This window comes from Anopheles ziemanni, chromosome 3 (genome assembly GCF_943734765.1).
Source record: "Anopheles ziemanni chromosome 3, idAnoZiCoDA_A2_x.2, whole genome shotgun sequence".
NCBI classification, from domain to species: domain Eukaryota; kingdom Metazoa; phylum Arthropoda; class Insecta; order Diptera; family Culicidae; genus Anopheles; species Anopheles ziemanni.
The window spans coordinates 65,700,645-65,722,610 of record NC_080706.1 but is presented as its reverse complement, the minus strand read 5'-3'; the positions used below and the strand labels follow the sequence as shown (position 1 = coordinate 65,722,610).

Below are 21,966 nucleotides of genomic sequence, written 5' to 3'. Positions count from 1 at the left end.
TTAAGATCATACGCTCCCGGTACCACCTTGGGGTGGCGAGGCGCGGGAAGTAGGAGGGAGTATCGAGTGTTACGCAGCTGCTTTTTCCTGTGTACAAATCAATGTTTGCGTCGTAGCTGGTGGAGAAACAAAACAAGAGCAATCGCTGACAGGCAAAATGTAAATATAATCCAACCAGCGCCGGCGGTGGAGGAAGAGGAATGAGCGGGCCAGAGGGTAGATTATATGTCAATCCTCCTCGGACGGCTGATAGTGGGATTTTCGTTGAACTTGCTTCGCCTCGGGAGCGGGCTGGAACTAGATTCTGTTGTTTGCGCCTCCTAATCGGGGTGCGCACGTGTTCGGCGATGTATGCGTGACCTCTGACTTGCATCGATGCATCCGCGATTGCACACAAGTGCATTTTTGCATTTCCAATGGTGCTTGATGCATTTTAGTCAACAAATGATCCACAAAATTGACATTAAACTAAGCAACCAGTGTTGTGGTCCTTGGATCAGTTTGTATGGTGATTGCACTGTCAACCCAAACGTCGTGGGTTCTAATCCGCATCCAGAGCGAGTTGAGGAATCTTTTGACATCAGCGCTCCATTTGCCTCCAGACGGACTTTTTTACTAAACTGAAACGAGCCCAAAGGAACATTATATGAAAACTACACTGCTAGTTGGATGGAGAACCTCCATATACTTGGATCCTGTTCCAATATCTTGGTTCTAAAAAGAGTTTCTTCTCTTCTTGTGGAAAATTATATCCTAAACTTGCCTCGCGGAACCATCTGTGATTGGCATCAGGCAAGAAGGGGGAAGCTAAGACTCACTCACACCAGTAGACTCTCCACAGTCTAACCGTCTAACCAGCCCCAGAGAATGCATTATTCACTGGTTGGATCCGATAGGCGAATGTCTGGCCTTTGCTTTGGTGTGGTTCTTGCTCCGCGGATGTTGGAGTTCCCTTTGTGTTGTGTGTGGCGCCCCGCGCGACTCTGTGATGTTGATGAGATACGCAGACAAAGAAGCACTCGTCGATGGTGGGATCATTTAGTAGGCCGCGCCAACGGATGGTGCCGCCAAAGACGCCGCGCAAATCCGCTCAAACAACGTGTTGGCCTAAAACACACAACCCAAACAACAACCCCACGCGAAGGCGGGTGTCCCGCGCCCCCTCAGACGAGCCCCACAGGAGAGCGCTCGCCGGAAAGGTGAGGGTTTCTAGCTGGTTTGCTTGTGGTAGTGATGCTGTTGTGTGGATAATGGGTAGCTACGGACGGAAACGCCGATTGCACTATGGGATGTGCAAGGTTTGTAAATGCATTCTATGTTTTAGATGATTTATTAGTTTTCTATTCAGCAGAACCTTGTCATACTGGTTTGTGTAAGACCGGAGCTTTAACAGCACATTTTTACGCCTTATCCTAAAACAAATAGCAATAAGGGTTTCTTTTTCAACACGTTGACTGCCGTGGATAAAACACACGGTTTTCTAAGGCAAAGCAAAGACTTAGAACTTCCCAAAGAATTAGTTTTTAGTATTACTATAATTTTTATGTTCCATTTTCATTCACTTATGGAGCAAACACTTTTAAGAACTAATGACAACTGGCTATCTAAAATGATAGCCATGGCAGTCAACCTATTAACTATAGTTTTTTTTGTGTTAATACTACGTGGTTCGTTTACATATCACAATTTGTCTATAGATACAATATCTTGTGCCACACTTCGTATCTGCGAAAACTTCTCCTAAATTCTCCTAAAACATGGGATCATATTGCCACTTGTGTCTCTTCAATTAGGGTTTTTAAAGGAACCGTAAGGATTATAAAATGTCTTGAAGTCTTCATCAATTCAGATGATGTTTGCACGAGACCATTGCAGTATGAATATTTGGGCTATAGGATTAAATGATTAGGTACAATATTTTCATCTTTAATTTCTACTCGATCTTGCGATGTTTGATCTCCGGTGCCCACTGTCCATTCTGGCTGTCCGTCTCCGACGTAGTTTACAGCTTCACACACAACATCACAGGCACAAGCTTGTGCAATGGGCACAGGCAAAAAAAGCCAAGCCATGATGTGTTCGCTGTCCGTGGGGTACTTCATTGTTGATCGTGGTCGTGGTCGCCATCAGCATCACGGCCACCATCGTCCACCAGCTGCCCCGGTCTCCTCGTCCCCATCAGCGCCGTCACTGTGTTGGTGATGTTTTTGTTTGCTACGGCAACAGATCAACCCCCACTTGGCCGCTGACTTCGCTCCTCGGTACACCGCGACTCCTAGGCAGACACACAGCAGCGGTTGTGTGTTGAGCGAACGCGAGTCGCGAGTACACGGCGGTTCCGCTCGTTGCAGCGTACGGTCGAGCTTCCATATCAGTTACAACCGTCGCCGTATGAGGTACGGAAAGTACGGCCAGGCATCCGCGAGTTTACCTTTCGCCCTTTCGAGTGATCAAGCCAGCAGCGCAAGGGAGTTTCTTCTCGCTTCTGCAGACACGCACTTTGCATGCGAGCCAGAGCCACACGCAAACTTTTGGTTGGTGTTCCTCGGTTTGGTTTCGAACGACGGACGACAGCTGTTCTGGCGGCTTATTGCGTTGCGGTCGAGTGCACTTCCGTTTTCGGATGGACTACCACCAAACCGCAGCTGATCGACATCGGCAGCAGCGCCCCTAGAGATAGATCGTACAGTGAGTGAATGTGGAGAGCGAACGGGCTCCAAAGCGTATAGTCCCTGAAGTTCGTTGCCTCTTCCTGCGAATATAGACAGCTAACAGCGTAGGCATTCTGAGGTTCTGTGCTGAAAAAGATTCCCGCCCGCGTGGAAGAGAACATAGTCAAGTCGTCAGCGGACGATGATCTTAAAGCTCTTCCGATTTCCCATCTCCGCAGTCGTGAGCTTTCTCGGTGGTGTTCTTCAGTGGAACCTAACAGCAACAGTAGTGCTCAAACGAAGCAGTTTTGAAAGCGGAAAGATCGCACAGCCTCTGCTCGGCAGTGAACAACGTTACAACGCCGTTCGGTAGTGCCAGCCGAGGGGTGAAAGAGGAAGTTCTGCTTTGAACAAATTAAAAACCACCCTGAAGGGAGGGAGTGTTCTCGGTGCGCGGTGAAGTTGAGTGCCCTCGTTTTTTTTTTCCTGTACCGTCCGCGGGGTCAATATCCGTCACGCCGGGAGTCGGGAGTTAATCTCTTGAGGCCGTGGCAGTAGTGTACGGCACCGAGGTGTTCCGGCTCTCCTGCAAAACCTACATATCCAGTGCGCGCCCTGACTCTTGCGAAAAGAGAGCAGCAGCATATAAAGTTAGACCGGAGAGACTTCACAGACGTAAGTTCTTTACCTTAACCCGGGGTGTGGATGCATACGATTCTTCCATCTCTCGTCCTGTTTGGACCGTGCGACTTAGAGAGAAACGGGACCGCTTATGCTAAGGAAGAAGGTGGGGATCACCTCCCAGCAGTTGGGGTGTACCATTACGAAAAGAAGGTGGTTTTTCCCCACATGGCCTTAATCCTGCCTCTGTTTCTCCCTATCTATCCGCCTTTCTGTGCTTCTTTTGCCAATTCTGACCGCTGGCTTGCTGTGGAACGTGGGTAGGAATGCCAGCTAGTAGTATCCCACACTATTCCTTCGGTTCCATTCGTACTGATGACTTCGAGGTGGAGACACCTTAGTTTGGTGAGATCTGGGCGAGTTTTCTGTGTAGTGCTACACCGGACCAGCCAGTTTTAGGTGGCTCCAAATGGCGGGGAGTAGAAGGTCCCCTAGAAGTTGCGCAAAAGGGTCTCGCGAGTTCGGTTCAACTTGATCCTGCTTATGTCTTCAGCCTTTTTATTTTTTCCTCTACGGAGGCAAACCAGTTCCAGTCCGTCCGGTCCGGTGGAAGAAACCAACACTACGTCTAACACCACGTTTGGTGCGGTGCTACTGCCAGCTCGTTGGAGCCAGTATTTCGTTTTTTCAGTCTCTCATGTCCAGCACACATTAGATTGGGAGCTGGTACAGCGGCCTCATGCCCTGCGGGGGCCTGCTCTCGGCTAACTCGTTCGCGTTCGTCGCTTGGATCGAGAAAATTGTGTCAGCGACTTCTCGTTGCTTCCATCCTGCTCTAGCGGCGCCGTTGTACGGGTTTTCTACTACGTAATTTCGTGGCTTTTCAGGGGTTTCCTGACGCGCGGAACCCCTACGGCTCAGGTCCGTGTGGCCTCTGCCGCCAAGCATCCCCCTGGTGCCTCGCTTGCCACAACCGACCGTCGCAGCTGATTCCGAGCGTTCCGGTTTTTTGCCCCGTCGCTGTTATTGTTTGTTGTGATGGCGATTTTCGTTTCGTCCAACGTTTTCTCGGTCGCGTATATTTCGCTGTTGACAATGACGCCGTTCGTGTGTTTCTCGTCCTGTCTCGACCGCACGACGGTTTTGTGGAGAAAGTTCCGAGCGGGTGGTGGCGTGTTGATTATCACAGTTAGTGTTGTGTTGCGTTGTTAACCAGATCAACACCTTAAGTTGAATCAACCGTTGGGCTACGTCAATATTGCGTCGCAATTTCGTTCAAACAACCTCATCTCATCCTTTGACCGATAAGCTAGAAACCATGCTCCCCTACTCCAGTGACGTTTGTAACAATGTTGTGCAATGTTTTTGATCGCAAAAACCCGTTCGCAGATTCACACGATCGGTGTGCAATTGTGCCACGAACCACGGCCAAAGCGGATGGTTAGACTGGCGTAGAACAGTTATTTAGTACCCATCTACTGGCCGAAAGTTTGATGAACCCGACGTCGACGTCTTCGTCGTTCGAGGTGGGACAAGGAAAGAAGGGAAACGGAAAACGCCAGAGAAGAATTAGAAATTAATTCCACCCCTTGCTGCCGCACCCACACTGGGGTAAACCTGTATGGTTTCCGCGATTGGCAGGAGTTTTCGTAGTTTCTGTTTCTACTCCACACATATCTCTTTTCTCTTTGTTGTTTTGTATGACTCCGATCCGTTCTAATGTGTGATTCATGTATAAAACAAGGCAGGTTTCAAACGAGCAGACATTACAAACATTGCAAGTGGGTAATACAACAATTCAAAAGTAATTGACATTGAAAAATATATTACTAGAATCATACACAAACTTGAGTCAAATATTGTTTTTGTTGATTGTAAAAAAATATGTTGATTTCGCACACTAAAACATTTCATTCCAAACGGGGGAACATTTTGGATTTGATAAAAAAAGAGTTGTGGAGTTGAAATTTAGTACAATAAGTAGAATTTCCTGAAACTAAAAGTTAATTAAATTATAAAATAATGTAATATCTTCTACTTGGAATACATTTAATCTAACAAACAGAGGCAAGAGAATTATGCTTCGCCCACACTCTAGAAGGTAAACTTTAGCCATCGCGTTAAGCACATTTAATTCTGCTGTAAATGCGACGGAAAGTGCTTCACCGTGAAAGATAGCGCGAATTCCACCACCACTCCTTGACATTCACCACCCGCTGATGGTCATTATGTAATGTGATTTATCAGGAGTCAGTAAAACCTTGACACCAACTCCGATCCCACCTACCCCGCGGGACGTACGTCTACCCCGGCAATTGATTTATTGTACTGACCGGGCCGGCGATGAGATTCCGTGGCCTACTTTCGTCCCGGTACGGTTATTTGTGCAATTGTGCCTTAAAACTTTCCCCCGCAGCTTTCGCACAAAAGTCACCCCTTTTTTTTTGTGCGGTTCGGGTGAAATATTGTACAAAAACAACAACAACAAAAAAATCGGCTTGAAAATGTCCTATTCGCAACGCTGACGTCCTTGAGCCCCATCGACCGGTGATTACTGGGGTGTTATTGATATGACTGTTTTTTTTTTTAAATTTTTCTGTAAGCTATGTTCAACGTAGATTGCAGCTGGGATGTTTATAAATGCGAGAGGTTACTTCGCTTATCACCCAACCGGTGGAGCTTGTTGATAACTTTACTAATCTACAACTATCAATTGCGCATCCGTATGCTGTCATTGGACTGATAGTATGCAACTAGGAAAACAATTCATATTTCCTATTCCACACTACAAACAAACAATATAAACCACTTTTAAGAAAAAAACCGTGCACAAGCGCGTTGTACTAATGTGATTTGTAACGTTTTCGTCAATCCAACTACAACTTTCGATTTTATTTGTTCATTTTTTTACAGATTTCCAACAGTAAACATTGTGAGCGGCAGGAACAGAGGTAAACTTATCAACGACAGCAGAAGGCGACCGAAGCAGCAGCCATACAACAGTCGCGAGAAGAAGAAAGACTAAGCCGAAGGAAGTAAAACCGAGGATTTTACTTGCCACTTAATCTACTACTACGCACTGTTAACGCTTTTGGGGTTGCCTTCACCTTCACCGCAGTGGAAAACAAATGCACAGAGAAAAGGAGAATTTTAAAACCGCTTCGAAAACTCGAAGAACGAACCAGCTCCTTCGTTAATCGGTCCAGAACCAGTGTCCTAAGACGTCGACATCGTAGGCGACTTTGCTCGTTGGATGTAATTAGGAACGAGCGCCGGTTTCTCCAATCGCTAGCTCCGCTGTATGTCGATCGTAGTGCACCGTGGTAGAAGAGCAGGACTGTTGCTTGGATACGGTACAGTTCAGTTAGCAAAGTGACGTGTAAGCAAGCGAGTTTGGTGGAAAGTCCAGGAATCTGCTTCGAGTTCTGCGAAATACCGGCCAGCTCACCACGCGTACCACACGAATCGCTGGCCAAGGAGGAAAGCATTCCTGCAAAGTAACACCGGACACTGCTAGAAGTGGTGGCGGTCTAGTTTTACAAAACAAAAAAAGACGCCAACAGGAAACCCGTTCGAGAGTTGCCTCGAGATCTCCGGGTGACTTTAAGGCCTCTCGTTCCTACTCAATCCTGCCAGCGGTTACAGGCAGGACACGGATGCGAATAACGTTCCTGTACGATCTACTATTCCAGGTAAAAAGCATTTCCTTTTCAAAACATACTGAGACGCAACAAATACTCCGATATCTACTACATTCTAACCTATTTCACGCATAATTCTAACCTCCCATTCCCAATCATGCGTTCTGTGTGGGGGGTTCGCGCAATCGTGGCGTCTTCCCGCAATCATTTGGACCGTGTTGCTTCGACAATAAACTGCCTTTCGCATCCCATCGCACGCGTATTCCCCAACCGACTCTCGCTGGCTCTTGTTTTCCCCACCGACGAATCGGGTTGGCTTTACAAAAGGAGGTGCAGCTCGGGGACGACCGTTGGTGGTTGGGCAAAACGCTGACAAACACGCCCGAGCACGTCGGAAGTGGCCGGTGCGACGAGCGACCATTGCAGTTCCGTCCCAATTTCGCGCCGGCACCGCTTACCACAACCGCTTCCGGCCTGGAATCCAATCAAGAAAACGATCCTACCCAGGTACAAGGCCGCGGCATCGGCGGGTTATTCGTAGTTATCGTAGCATGCGTATCTCTCTCTCTCTTCGATTAGGTGTCTTAAGTTTTGCTTTTCATTTTCCTACCATCTGTTAAACTATTCGTACTTACGCTTATACAAAACTGCCTGATTGCTCGTGGTGTAGTAGCTGCATGTGGACACTTTTCCGACCCGACGACTTGTTATACGCCACGGTGTGTAATACGGTTTCTTCCTTTCGTCCCTTGACTTTCTCTTCCGAAGGAGGCGGCCAACGGAGGGCACGCGAACGGGCAATCATCTTCGTCGGCGTCCTCGTCGTCATCCGGGAGCGGCACCATGGTGAAAACGTTCCAAGCTTACCTCCCGCCGACGAATCGAACGTACTCCTGTGTCCACTGCCGGGCACACCTAGCTAGTCACGATGAGCTTATATCGAAATCGTTCCAGGGCAGCCAGGGACGGGCCTATCTGTTCAACTCGGTGTAAGTGCCCTTGTGCGGGAGGGATTCCACTCTCGTTTGCTTTACGACGAATTAATCTTCCTGTTTTTCGCTTTCCCGCGTAGGGTCAACGTCGCTTGTGGCCAGGCCGAGGAACGGGTCCTACTAACAGGGCTACACGCCGTGGCCGACATCTACTGTGAATGCTGCAAAACGCCACTCGGATGGAAATATGTAAGTCGTGAGGCCATAGTGAATTAGCTTTAGCACTCACTTATTCTTGTTTTTGTTACTGTCAGATAAATTATGGCTAAAAGTGTCAGAAAGTTACCGAGCAGTAAAATCACTTTACTTTTGCTCATTGACGAGATTTCGAAGTCTCTGGGAAAGGTGAAAATTTTAAACAAAAAAAAACTACCAGCGATTTCATCTTTAGAGATGAAGTTTTTTGGCGATCTTCTGGAAGTTTATTCAGACTGACTTTATTGAGAACATTTAACTAATTAAAAAGGATATTTACATTCATCAAGCTCTAAAACCTATTATACCTATTAATTAGTTTCAATTAGTGCCTTTAATAAACCCTATTATATTTGACGGTCTTATATGAATGCATTAATGAAAGCGAGCTTATTTTCCAATATTTTCATTTAAAATCCCAAACCAAGGTTACAGCAATTGGATAGAGTGTATAAAGAACATTCATAGTATCAACATTGTAGCATATGTTTTTTACATGTCACATCCAGAGGTGTGTAATTCAGATTCAGATTCATGAATCTGAATGATTCTTTGCGTTTAAGAAATTTATGCATCTTTCGATGAGAGATTCGATGAGAGATAATATTGTTTGTTGTTGTATATTGTATTGAATTGATTTTATTTATTGGATGAATGGCTTGCGTTGGTTTGAAACCCGCACATTTTGATTACTTTCAAGCATATTCCATCACTTACGGTTTGCTTCTTCAACAGGAACATGCCTTCGAGTCGAGCCAGAAGTATAAAGAGGGCAAGTACATCATCGAGCTGGCGCACATGATTAAGGAGAATGGCTGGGATTGATTCGCGTCGCCAACGCGGCGCACGCGAACTAGCAGCAACAGCAGCAGTAGCGGTGGCAGCTCATCGGCAATAAATTAGCCAAACTCAAACCCGCCACCGTGTGTCGTGCGTCGTGTTTCGCGCTTTCCATTTCCTGCCAGCCCTAAACGTCAACGAGACCAGCTAACGATTTAATTTTTCACTCGATCGCGCGCCTACCCCTAAGGGTCAAACTTATCTTCTGCCATCTCTGAATCCTTCCATTGGCGGGCTGGCTGGTACCGGCTTCCGCCTTAGCGGAAGGAAGGACACGAACAAGATGTTCATTTTACTTTTATCATGTTTGGTTTCCGTAAGCTTTATTAAACTCTGTTGTTAACGTTTATTTTACAATTTCGTAAAGCCCGTTCGCTGCGGGAAGATACAACGTATGTCCTACCGCCAACAGGACATCATCTCACACATCTTGTCCACTGCCCTTGTGCTTTTGTGGAAGGCTTTCGTTATAGTTTAGCACGTACAAAATATCGTATATTTTGTATTTTCATTACGTGCTGTAACTCTTTTTTTATGTCCAAATGGCTTAGTAATTTTTTAAACGAAATTGGCGTTTTTTGGCAGGTGATGGTCTTAGAATCGTGCAGCATTAATTTGTCATAAAATCTTCTACAACCCTTAACGTAATGAGAAATAATGCGACCGTCGAGGAATGGAGCGGTTTCCGGGTGGAATTCAGAAAAAACCGGAACTAAATTAATCTATGTGTGATGTGGTATGTCTGAGATAGCATGCAGAAATGAGCGAGAGTGATATTAGTGATAAGTGTACGTGAGAAAAATCATTCGTGAACGTTAGCACGTAAATAAGTAAACTCATAAAAACGGAAAAAATCAATCCCGAAATCATAACTAAACTACACTTGCGAAGGATGTCCGAAACGTGATAGAAAAAGCATCGTATTTTAGTCGAAATATACACACGAATTAAGGTTAGCTTTAGTTTTTACAATAAAAAAACGAATAAAAACATACGCTAACGAGCGATGTTCTGTGAGCAACAGGTGGAAAGGAAGGGGGGAATCATTGAAAAAAGTTGAATGACCGAGGAGATGGATACGTGCGTGAATGTGCAAACTATGTAGGAGTCAAACTGTGAATCGAAGAATCAAAAATTTACTAGAAACAGCGAGAAGGAACAGGAACAATTTAAACAAAATCCAGCGCCTAACCCAAACCCGAATAAGAGAAGACACACAAATTTACCAAAAAGGACATAGGTTAACACAATTAGGTTATTTTTCCCTATTGCCGTATTTTTATGTTGGGCGGTTTCAAACTCCTTTGATTAAGCGTACAGAAATTAAATAATGTTGGCTAAACCTTTCAAAATATATAGTAGCACTTACTTTGCTACATCCACACTTACTATATCCTGGATTAGGTAATGGATATGAAGTGTTAACGAACAAATAAGCGAACAAAACTAGCAAAGTGAACCATTCTCATTCTGTCCAGAGGCTAAAACATAAAGTAGAACCTTTACGATGATAAACAACTGCCCATACACGAATCAAAGAAAAACTTCTCTGATCCGATTCAACTCAGTAAATGTGAGCAGAAAATGTCCTCAGACGAACAATAAATAGCATGGTACATCATCAGACACTGAAGCGGGACGAGACCCAAAACATAATACCTACTACTGCCAACTATTCGGAATGTAGCAGATTAACACTAAGATGCCGTTTTGTGATCGTTCAAGCGAAAAAGGAACTGTAAACAAGAGACGCGATCCTCGGGATGATCGTTGTCTGTCCTAGAAACAAATGTACTGGTATCTTTCTACCAGTTCCACACCTTAATAAGACTTAAGGAGTAGAGGAGATTATGGAAAACCCAAGAAAACTGTTCGCTAGTGTACATGGGGCGGTGACACAACAACAACAATCTATCTTTCCATGGACATTTGCAGTCCGGTCTGCCGTGGGCACGGCTGCGCAACGAGATGAATATCAACCATCAAAAAGCAAAAAGTAAATATTTTTCCTTTTCATAAAGGTTCCAAGATGATGTTTTTAAATTATCTTAAAAAGATTACGTTTGTCAAGCGAATGCAAAATTATCTATTGATTTACAAAATTTGCTTCAAAGGCATAGGAAGATAGAGCGTCAAACCGAGAGAACAAGGTGATAGAAAAGTAGAAGCAGCACGTGTTCTACGAAAAGAGTTATAGTTCATTGTATTGGAATTGGTGCTGCACGTGAGTAAAACATGACGGTTTGGAGTGGTTGAGGTAGATGATTCCCCACTTCCTTGCATTCGTTTTCTTCCTGACTATATAAAAGGAAGTCGTAATGAATGAAAAGTGCAGCAAACTCAATGCAATTCCCAAAGTTTTCGTTCGTTTTAATTCCGTGTAATTCAAAACGAACAAATGGAGGAAATTTAAAAAAAAACACATGATGAAAACTGATTATAGCGAAACAAACTCTGCAACCATATGATGTAATTATTAAAATAAGGCTAAGAAACTTTCGCAAGATTTTTAGTTTTTGCACTTGAAAACGATTTTCGCCAAGAGAAAAACAATGAGCACCGTGAGCAAGAGTGCATGTCATACTCGACGTACTCGGACGGTGTGTTTCTTTCACGACGGCATTGTCCCCTTTTTGCAAAAGGCATCGCGAAGATTGTCTGTTGTTCCCTTTCCCCTTCCCCACCCCAACTACCCCACCCAACCCACGAGGGTCGTTTGTTGTAGGTAGGTTAAGTGGTCGCTAATTAGAAAAAGGCATCCGCCAAGTGGCAATGTTGATCGGTTAGTCGCTGGCTGGTCGTAATTAATGCAACTTTCCTGATCGGTTTCATGTGTTGTTTCGCCCCTCTATTTGATGTGTGTGTGTGAGTGTGAAGATTTTCATTGCACGGAAACAGAAAAGGAAAAAATAGGATTGAGCAAACATGTAGAAGAAAGATAACATATTTTGTTTGAAAAGATAAAAAGAAACTGAAGTGATTGAAAACTATACGCTAAAGAAAGTTATAACGGTAAAGTAAGCATAACGAAAAACGAAAAAATGAAAAAAGAAGAAAAACATAAGAAAAAGCTAAAAAATAATTACTTTATACACTTTGTAGGCCGTAAGAGATATATACAAATGAGGTAATTACTAGATAATATGTTGATATGCTGCGATGCAAAACGATAAGTAGAAAACTTTGAAAAGCACTAAAAAAAACTAAAAAATACATTCAAATAAAATCTTAACTGTTTCAATAATCATGGTTTACATTTGTTTTGTTACTTATTACACAGACTTGGTATACTTATTTCTAGTCAACGTGGATCATTTTGTATATGATTTTATTATTTTCACGTCTTTTCTTTTCAGATTCATCCCTTATTACTCATTTCTTGTTTTTTTTCTGTTTAGTGTGTCTTTTTTCTGTTTAGTTTATTTAACCGGCAAGCTACTAAAGTACTCTTTTTTTTTCTTTTTTTACCTAGCAAGGGGAGTTTTTGTAATTTATGGTATCTTTTATAGATTAATGTTTTTGAAACAGAAAAGAACTAAAAAAAATATATCATCCATTATGCGTAATGTTTAACGCGATCGTACGTTCACGTTATCGTATTGCCTAAATTTCAACATCACACATATTATTTTGCCCAAATTTCAATGCAAAGTAGCTAAGCACACGAAGGTAGCGTACGTATTTGGAAGGCTTGCGTGAACCCTTCAAGGAGTTCTACTGACCCGTTGCCTGAATAAATCTCCTATTGCTATCGAAACCACTTTGGAAATGCATAGAAAACACATGACATTCGATTTAGTCATTTTTTGTTTCTTTTCTAATCCATTCGTCCATCATAACGTTATCGTCGTCCTTGTCGTTGTCTTCATCGTCGTTATAGTTGTGCGTCTCATCGTATCGTATCGAACCATATTCATATTACAGAGAAACTAGCTTAATCGAGAGGGGTAGCAATGAAACAAGAAATACAACTAAAAGAAAGTAACGTCGATTCTTGCAAACTTGCCTAAGTTTGTGCAGTATTGGTAAAAACGAAATAGAAACAATAACTGCAAACGACACGAATAAATTGCTTCGTCGATCTAGGCTAGGAAAAACACTTCATGACTATAAAACAGACATTTGAAGCTAAAGTAGATTAAAAAATTCGAGCTATTGAACTAAGTAAAACATATTCCAGCAGGAGTAGAAACTTATTTGTTTACAGAACTTTTTCAAGAATTGTTGAAGCTGATTTGTTTAGTTCTTAATTTCTGTTTCTGTTAAGAAAACAAACCGCTAGCGAATTAAAACCATCGAACAGAAATATAAAAAAAGAAAACCAGTTGCCTCTGTGTCAGCAACAAAGAAAGCATGAAATAGCAGAATGAAGAAAATGTGATATTTGCAAAACGTATAAGCCCAATTATCCCGTATTTCTTAACAGTGGAAGATAAACTTCAAAATGAACAGTTGGTGCTGATAGAAACGACATAGAGAAACAAAACAAAAATATTTGCAATGGCGAAAGGATTATTGAAAAGCTGTCCACTTTGCAACACACATAATAAAGATAAATAAAGAATTCAGACAGACTTATTGCTCGGTAGCACGTGATTTTTGAGTAGAATGTTGCATTTAATTTTTAGAACAGAATACCGGTTTTTTCATCTGAAAATTGTAAAAGGTTTTGAAAATATTGTGGTTGTTTACGAGTAATTACGACAGTCTTACTACAATTGAAAGTCTTCTCCATTTCAGTGGGTCTTAGACATGTGTGAATATGTTTTTTTTTACAAAATTTTTCTTTTTATTTGTTGTCGTGTGCAAGTAGTTGTAATGGAAGAAATAATGGGATTACGATAGAGAAAGGATGTCAATGGATTCGATGACATTTGGAGTATCGCGTTGGTAATTTTGAAACAGTTTGTTGTGAAAAATGGAGTGATAGAATGAAGTTTTATGTTGAGTTAAGTCGTTAGCAAGCACCATTATCATCATCAAAGTCAATTTGGGCAACACACTAATCAAACATATTTATTACACCCGTTTATACCAAAACTCCAATGACACTTGCTGCTTGTTGTGAACGCTCTGAATCAAGCGAACAAAACGAAATTTTCTCTTAGTTCTCCGATCTCAAACCGCTTTGCGACTCAACTTATTCCTTTATTTCTATAATTATTTGAACTTGAACATTAATGGTATGGTGGATGATCACGAAAAAAAAACTAGTGTATGTGTACATGAGGACTGTAAGGTTTTAGATATTACTGACCAAAATGATTCGAGGTGCAAACAAAAAAAGAGAGCATGGAGAATACGGTGAAGGTAACGGTAAGGAGACTGGAACCATTGCGGAAGGAAAAAGGTACCACGGAGGTATGATTGCTCATGGAGAGAGGTGAAACTAGAGAAACTACGGCAGGATCTTTTCGATTACATTTGGCTTACAGACAAACAGAACGATTCATATTTACACTTACTGACTACAGCAGCAACTTTAATAAAATACTGAATCATAATAATGAGTGAGCACATAACAGTGCGAAGATAATCCACGACAGAACCTTATGGCAGAAAATTAAAAAACATGAACCAAAACAGGCATTCAATATTACAAAAGCTCCTTATTTTTCTACAACAGTTTAATTAAACCCCCACATAACAAAACCAACTGTAAACCAAATAAGAAATGGCAATAGAAAAGAACTAATGAAAAATAAATACAAAAAACAAACGCAGTTCATAGGAATGGATAGGTATAAGTACAGATGAAACGGTAAAAGAGCGGTACATGGAACTAGTTTTGTATGTGATTTTTGCATGGATAAGGATAAGATAAAAACCAATGATTGTGCAGTAGCGACGGATGTCTACTAGAATCGAGGGATAGCCTCGAGTGCTAGACAAATCAGGAACATAGCTGGAGGCAGCATGAGAACAGCATCGTTCGCCGGCATCTCATTCAACCGAAGATAGAAAAAAAACTAAAATCTAAACTCTATTATATTAGCCGGTAAAGTATTATGTGAATTTTCGACGATAAAAAAAACGGAAATTTTTGTAGAATCATATTCCTCAGGCCATTCGAGCACATTCTTTCTCAGCCTGGGCAGAGGGAAACTAAGGAAAGTGAGTTCAATGCTAATAATCATTTTGCCTACATCTTCGAAAAAAAGAGTAAATTAAACGAGTACTCATTTAACTAGATCTGCAAATTGATTTTCCAATGCTTACCCAATCCGAAAAGCTAGAAAGCACGTGGAGCAACATTTCATACTAGTTCTTATTAAAGATCAAAGATCAAACACCCAGCACGAAAAAGGGTATTACAAGCGCGAAAAGATTAACACGAAACCATCGATATAAAATCTATTGTCTATGCATACCAATCACGAGGCATAACTTAACCATAGTACCATTAACATTCGCCATGGTGAACCCGGCACCGTAGTTAGAAAAAACATGCCGCCATGTGGTGAACTGAGGCTCGACTGCAGAAACGAAAGAGCAACTAAAACCAAAAATGTAGCGGATCGCATAGTAAACGAGACCATTTTAGCCACCGAAGACAAGAAAGTTGTGCTCCCTTAAAAATATCTTTGAATCGGAGGAAGTGTTAAAAAAATGTCGAGAAAATTACGAGAGCGCTGAGGAAAGAAACCAAGTAGACTTCAGCAACATTACGTTTACCACATTAACCTAATCGATTCAATGGCAACGTACGATAATAATAAGTAAGTAAAATAAAGTAAAAAAGTAATTTACAAAAAGTGTGATACCGTACAGCAATGTTTGAATTTTGAAATTGCCTGCAGTGAAACATTTCCGAAAGCAAACACGATGAAATATTTCATCTATTCCTGACGATGATCGAGTGTAGGTCCGCGATCGATTGGATGTCGGAGTTAATTCCACTATTTTGTTGGAGTCGGACCTGATTCAAACTTCCACCTCTATAGTGATGAGATTTTTTGGAATGTCTTGGAACGGAGTGGAACTGGGTTCCACAGCCTTAGGAGCAAGTCCGCGGAACTGGGTGCAAAGAACCTGATGACTGCTTGTATGAAAAACAGACTGGTGCGGACGGTGCACCTACCCGTCGCTGGTACACACAAGGAACTGGCTGGTCGGTCCGGCCCAGTTCACTACGTGTATAAAAAACAGACTGGTGCGGACGGTGCACCTACCCGTCGCTGGTACACACAAGGAACTGGCTGATCGGTCCGGCCCAGTTCACTACGTGTATAAAAAACAGACTGGTGCGGACGGTGCACCTACCCGTCGCTGGTACACACAAAGAACTGGCTGGTCGGTCCAGCCCAGTTCACTACGTGTATAAAAAACAGACTGGTGCGGACGGTGCACCTACCCGTCGCTGGTACATACAAAGAACTGGCTGGACGGTCCAGCCCAGTTCACTACGTGTATAAAAAACAGACTGGTGCGGACGGTGCACCTACCCGTCGCTGGTACACACAAAGAACTGGCTGGTCGGTCCGGCCCAGTTCACTACGTGTATAAAAAACAGACTGGTGCGGACGGTGCACCTACCCGTCGCTGGTACACACAAGGAACTGGCTGATCGGTCCGGCCCAGTTCACTACGTGTATAAAAAACAGACTGGTGCGGACGGTGCACCTATCCGTCGCTGGTACACACAAAGAACTGGCTGGTCGGTCCGGCCCAGTTCACTACGTGTATAAAAAACAGATTGGTCTGGATGGTGTCCCTACCCGTTGCTTGTACACGTAAAGAACGGGCCGAACGGCTTCGACCCAGTTTTTTGTGTGTATAAAAAACAAGAACAGTTAGACTAGGGTCTCTAGTTGCGAGCTGTGAAATAGAAACTTTCTCTCGCTCTCTTCGACGGATCTGGGAGGCGGTAGTTTTAAGATACCTTTCATATTCGTTCCAAAGAACCTGTAGTCCGCTTTTGAGTGGACCTGGGTGCATCACCTCTCTCCTAGGAACGGATCGTTCCAGATAGGTGCTTCACGGACCTCGCAACACTACACCTCTAGTCACTGTTTCTATAGCAACCTGATTGGTACACAAAGTGCATCGGACGTTCGCAAAACAGCTTTCCGCTGATTCTGATGTCAATTGAGCTTGTTTTTGTGAAAAGAACATTTAATAACAATGTTGATAACAGTAGTTCGCGTTTTCTGATACTTTAACTCAAGCATATTAGAACGTTTTACATCTCCGCTGGCGAATTGTTGTCTAACGGCACCGCGCTACAAACATGTTTATCTACTTAAGCAAGAAGGTAAAGTACGGTTCCAAGTGCTCCACTCCGAGTACCGTTATAACGGTTTCGTCATCCGGAGCGGAAACTTCATCTAATTTGATCGTCTTCACCATGTACGCTGTAGATAGCCATCCCAAACAACACGCGTCTGAACTGTATCGCATGGAACAAGGATCAGGGGTACGTAGCGGTGGGCGGAGAGGATGGACTGCTGAAGGTGCTCAAGCTAGAGCAAGCAAGCAGCTCGGCCGTGTCGGCCCAGCCCGGAAAGGCGCTGCAGGCAAGCAACCTGTCGATGAACCAAACGCTCGAGGGTCATAAATCGTCCATCCAGGTGGTGACCTGGAACGAATCGCAGCAGAAGTTGACCTCGTCCGACAAGGATGGCGTTATTATGGTGTGGATGTTGTACAAGGTTGGTTGGTGGGATTTATATGCCATCAGGGTGTTCAATATTTTTGATATACCATCCATTCCAGGGTTCCTGGTACGAGGAGATGACGAATGATCGTAAAAAGTCGACGGTAAAGGGAATGGCTTGGACGAGCGATGGGCAGAAGATATGCATCGTGTACGAAGATGGCACTGTCATTGTTGGCTCGGTCGATGGAAACCGGATCTGGGGCAAGGAACTGAAGAACGTGTCGCTGACCGGCGTACAATGGAGCCCGGACGGGAGGCTGCTCCTATTCAGCATTAAAAATGGTGAGGTTCACCTGTACGACAACCAGGGCATCTTCGTGATGAAGCTGCACGTCCAGTGTGTGTACCTTACGCCGTCGAAGAGCATTACGGTGGTGGGCCTTTGTTGGTTCCATAAGGGCACCTCGCCGAGTCGCCCGGTTCTGGCAATTTGCTACGAAAACGGTCGAATGCAGTTGATGCGGCACGAAAACGACGACACCCCAGTTGTGGTGGATACGGGAGTGCAGGCCATTTCGTGTATGTGGAACCATGACGGGACGATCCTGGCGGTTTGCGGAATCAAGTCGAACCTTAGCAGCGATAAGGATAGCAGCCAAGTGTTGTTCTACACTCCGTATGGTGTGGTAAGTGGTCTGTTAAATATTCTTTCATCAAGGATGTTTGATTTAAAACAATATCGCATTAATTAAAACAAAATGCGGTAAATAGCGCTGCTTTCGCAAAGTTTGGGATCAGCTGTTACCCACAATAATAATTAGCTCGAACGAATCAACCGATTTCACTTTTAAACTGCTTGAATCCTTTTACAGCCTTTTACTCAGTACCAGACAATTGCAGCAGTATACTTGGATCGCCAAATCTCGCAAGCCTACTAAAACCACTGACCGCTGAAGGATCGCTTTTTGCTGCGAAATTTAGTGTGATGAGCGGTCATTTCCGTGAAACGTGAAAAAGTCGTGTCTACAACAATCATTGTCGCATAAATGTACCTATCATTGTGGTAGATCCTAGAAAGCTTTGAGTTTTGCGACTCACCATGAAGTGCTTAACAGGAGGTTTCAATCGTTCGACGATCCAAGTGCGCTGCTGGATTTTCATGCTGGGAAGTAAAAGGCCGTATTGTTAAAACAAATGTTTCGCAATACCAAAAGATCAATTTCGATCCGCATCCACATCCTTCAATCGTAACATGTTTGATAGTAAATCATTTCTTTAATAGACCAGACGCACAGCTAACCAATGCTTTCGTTTCCCGTTCTCCCTTCCACCAGCACATCCGTACGCTGAAGATTCCCGGCAAAGAAATAACGTCCCTCTCATGGGAAGGCAAATCGCTCCGAATCGCCTTGTCGGTGGATTCGTTCATTTACTTCGCAAACATCCGACCAGACTACAGTTGGTGCTACTTCAACCGCACCGTCTGCTACCTGGAGGCAAGCGGTGGTGCCGGGGGCGACGACACGGATACGGTAACGTTCTGGGACACCAACTCGAATCAGTGCTACGCGAAGCAGATCGAACCGATGATGTCGATGGCCTCCTCGGCTGACCACTGCGTGATCGCCGTTGAGACACGCATGACCGGCAAGGAGTTCAGCGTCGTGAGCGAGGGCAAGGGGAAGGATCTGATGTACCAGCTGCTGATATGCAACTCGATCAGCACGACGGTGGATTGTAGGTTCATTTATTTACAGACGAAGACTAGGTGGCAATTAGTTAATAATCTTTACCACATGGTTCTCTTCACCATCAGCCAAATACATCGATATTAGACCGGAGTTTATAACAATGAACTCAACGCACGTGATCGTGGCGTCGAAAGATCACTTTCTGCTCTGGCATTATCATACACCGAAGGTAAGTCCGCTCCGCCACGAGTACTGGAAGTAATTTGATCGCCAACACAAGCTCTTTCTCTTCATGTCCAGGGGGCCTCCACGTTGCACGCGAACCTGAAGACGAAACGCGATCGCAGGTACCACATCGACGACACGCCCGCCCTGGAAGTGCTAAACGATCTCGACTCGAAGACGGCCCACGAAATCCCGCCCAAAGTGGACCCGAGCCAGGATCCCATCTGTTGCCTGGCATCCTCGGAGAGTTTGCTATTGATCGGCCGGGAGAGTGGCCTCATCCACGAGTACACGCTGCCTCATCTGGTGCTGCGCAACCGACACTATCTGCAGACGCGCAGTTATAAGCTGGCGATCAACTGTAACTCGAACCGAGCGGCCATGATCGACTGCAACGGCGTGCTGACGACGCTGACTCTCCGTGACGACACAACGAGCAACGAACTGGAGCAATCGAGCGGCCACATCGAACGGAAGGACGTGTGGGCCATCTGCTGGGCGAAGGACAACCCGCAGCTGCTGGCCATCATGGAGAAGACGCGCATGTACATCCTGCGCGGGGCCGACCCGGAGGAACCGATCACCTGCTCCGGCTACATCTGCCACTTTGAGGAGCTGGAAATCACGGGCGTCCTGCTGGACGACATCATCAAGGGTGGTGCGACGCCGAACGTGAAGGAGCATCTCGTGCAGTTGCGCGTCAAATCGCTGCGCGACACGGAGGATCTGCTGGCGCACGTCGGGATAGCCGAGGCGAAGCAGTTCATCGAGGATAACCCACACCCGCGGCTGTGGAGACTGCTGGCGGAGGCATCGCTGAAGAAGCTGGACCTCGAGACGGCCGAAGCGGCGTTCGTGCGATGCAGCAACTATCCGGGCATTCAGCTGATCAAGCGCCTCAGGACAATCCAGCTGGAAGCGCTGCAGCGGGCCGAGATCGGCGCGTTCTTCGGCGAGTTCGATGAGGCGGAAAAGCTGTACATGGACGTGGATCGACGGGATTGCGCGGTTCGGTTGCGCCAGACGCTGTGCGATTGGTTTCGCACGGTGCAGCTGTATCGGCTCGGGCCGGGCACGTCCGACCAGCAGATGGAGAATGCGTGGCGCGAGATCGGCCACCACTACATGAACATGCGCGCCTGGGACAGCGCCAAGGAGTACTACGAGAAGGCGCACCACATCGAGGGCCTGATGGACGCGCTGTACGGTTTGGAGCAGTACGACGAGCTGGTCGGCTGCATGCACAAGCTCCCCGAGAAGAGCCCGCAGCTGGCGAAGCTGGGCCAGATGCTGGCCACGGTGGGGATGTGCGAGCAGGCGGTCGCCGCCTACCTCAAGCTGGGCGACGTCAAGTCGGCCGTCTCCAGCTGCATCGGCCTGCGGCAGTGGGGACTGGCGGTGGAGCTGGCGCAAAAGTACAAGATGCCCCAGATCAACACGCTGCTGAGCAAGCACGCGGCCCAGCTGCTGCAGGAGGGCAAGCTGCCGGAAGCGATCGAGCTGCAGCGGAAGGCGGGCCGCTATCTGGACTCCGCCCGGCTGCTGCTGAAGATGGCCGAGGCGGAGGTGGAGAAGAAGTCCGACTACGTGCGTATCAAGCAGCTGTACGTGCTGTCGGGGCTGCTCGCGGAGGAGTACATCGAAAAGCAGATGGCGCTGCAGGCGGGCGGCCCAAGCCGAGCGGCGGTCCTGGCCCAGCTCAATCCGGACGATGCGGTGCTGATCGAGCAGATATGGCACCACGCGGAGGCGTACCACTATATGCTGCTGGCACAGCGACAACTGCGCTCCGGGTTGCTGCATAGCGCCGTCATTAGCGCGCTCCGGCTGCGCGAGTACGAGGACGTGCTGGACGTGGAGGTGCTGTACGCGCTGCTCGCCCTGGCCAGCTGTGCCGATCGCTCGTTCGGCACCTGCTCGAAGGCGTTCATCAAGCTGGAGGCGATCGAGACGATCTCCGAGGGTCGTCGGCTGCAGTACGAGGAGCTGGCCATCAGCATCTTCTCGCGCTACGACCCGAAGGACAACAAGGTGAAGCACGTCAGCTGTTACACCTGCGAGACGCCGGTGGCCGACTGCAGCACGCTCTGTCCCAGCTGCGGCAATCGCTTTCCGCCGTGCATCGCGTCCGGACAGCCGCTGACCAATCCGACCGGCGCCTGGCAGTGTTCCGGTTGCTACCACGTCGCGCACCCGCTGGAAATGACGTCACGCAAGACGTGCCCCCTCTGCCATCGGCTGATCGCGCCGGCGAAGGGAGCGGTGGAGATTTAATGTTTTATTGCACACCAACACATACACAGACACACATTTATTACGTACCTGCGTTCAAGTTTATCGAACACTCCGTTTATTACGATCTTTTCTTAAGGTTAGTGTGGCATCCTGGGTTTAGAGTTACACGGATAGAGGGTAGTCAGTATAGATCGGACTCTGAATAGAGAGGGTCGTGTGTGGCGACCGCTGCCCGTTGACTCACAGCGTATGCGTTGATACAGCAATATACTAGCA

General features: G+C 45.6%; 2 protein-coding genes across 3 annotated transcripts; both read left to right on the top strand.

Moving 5' to 3' along the window:
- The first annotated feature begins 6,540 nt into the window (after nucleotides 1-6,540).
- Nucleotides 6,541-9,180, top strand: LOC131287833 (protein yippee-like). 2 transcript variants are annotated; one of them, XM_058316918.1, is made up of 4 exons: nucleotides 6,541-6,964; nucleotides 7,682-7,902; nucleotides 7,986-8,094; nucleotides 8,836-9,180. In XM_058316918.1, exons 1-4 carry the CDS (start codon nucleotides 6,929-6,931, stop codon nucleotides 8,923-8,925), a joined length of 456 nt encoding a protein of 151 aa, XP_058172901.1. In that variant the 5' UTR covers nucleotides 6,541-6,928; the 3' UTR covers nucleotides 8,926-9,180. The 2 variants fall into 2 exon arrangements, with proteins under 2 accessions (XP_058172901.1, XP_058172902.1); XM_058316919.1 differs by lacking the exon at nucleotides 6,541-6,964 and adding an exon at nucleotides 7,288-7,420.
- Nucleotides 9,181-17,031: 7,851 nt separating this feature from the next.
- Nucleotides 17,032-21,729, top strand: LOC131287227 (WD repeat-containing protein 35). The gene is made up of 6 exons (XM_058316259.1): nucleotides 17,032-17,194; nucleotides 17,301-17,591; nucleotides 17,656-18,225; nucleotides 18,874-19,276; nucleotides 19,356-19,459; nucleotides 19,531-21,729. The coding sequence occupies exons 1-6, from the start codon at nucleotides 17,171-17,173 to the stop codon at nucleotides 21,727-21,729; spliced, it is 3,591 nt and encodes a 1,196-aa protein (XP_058172242.1). The 5' UTR covers nucleotides 17,032-17,170.
- The last annotated feature ends 237 nt before the right edge of the window (nucleotides 21,730-21,966 follow it).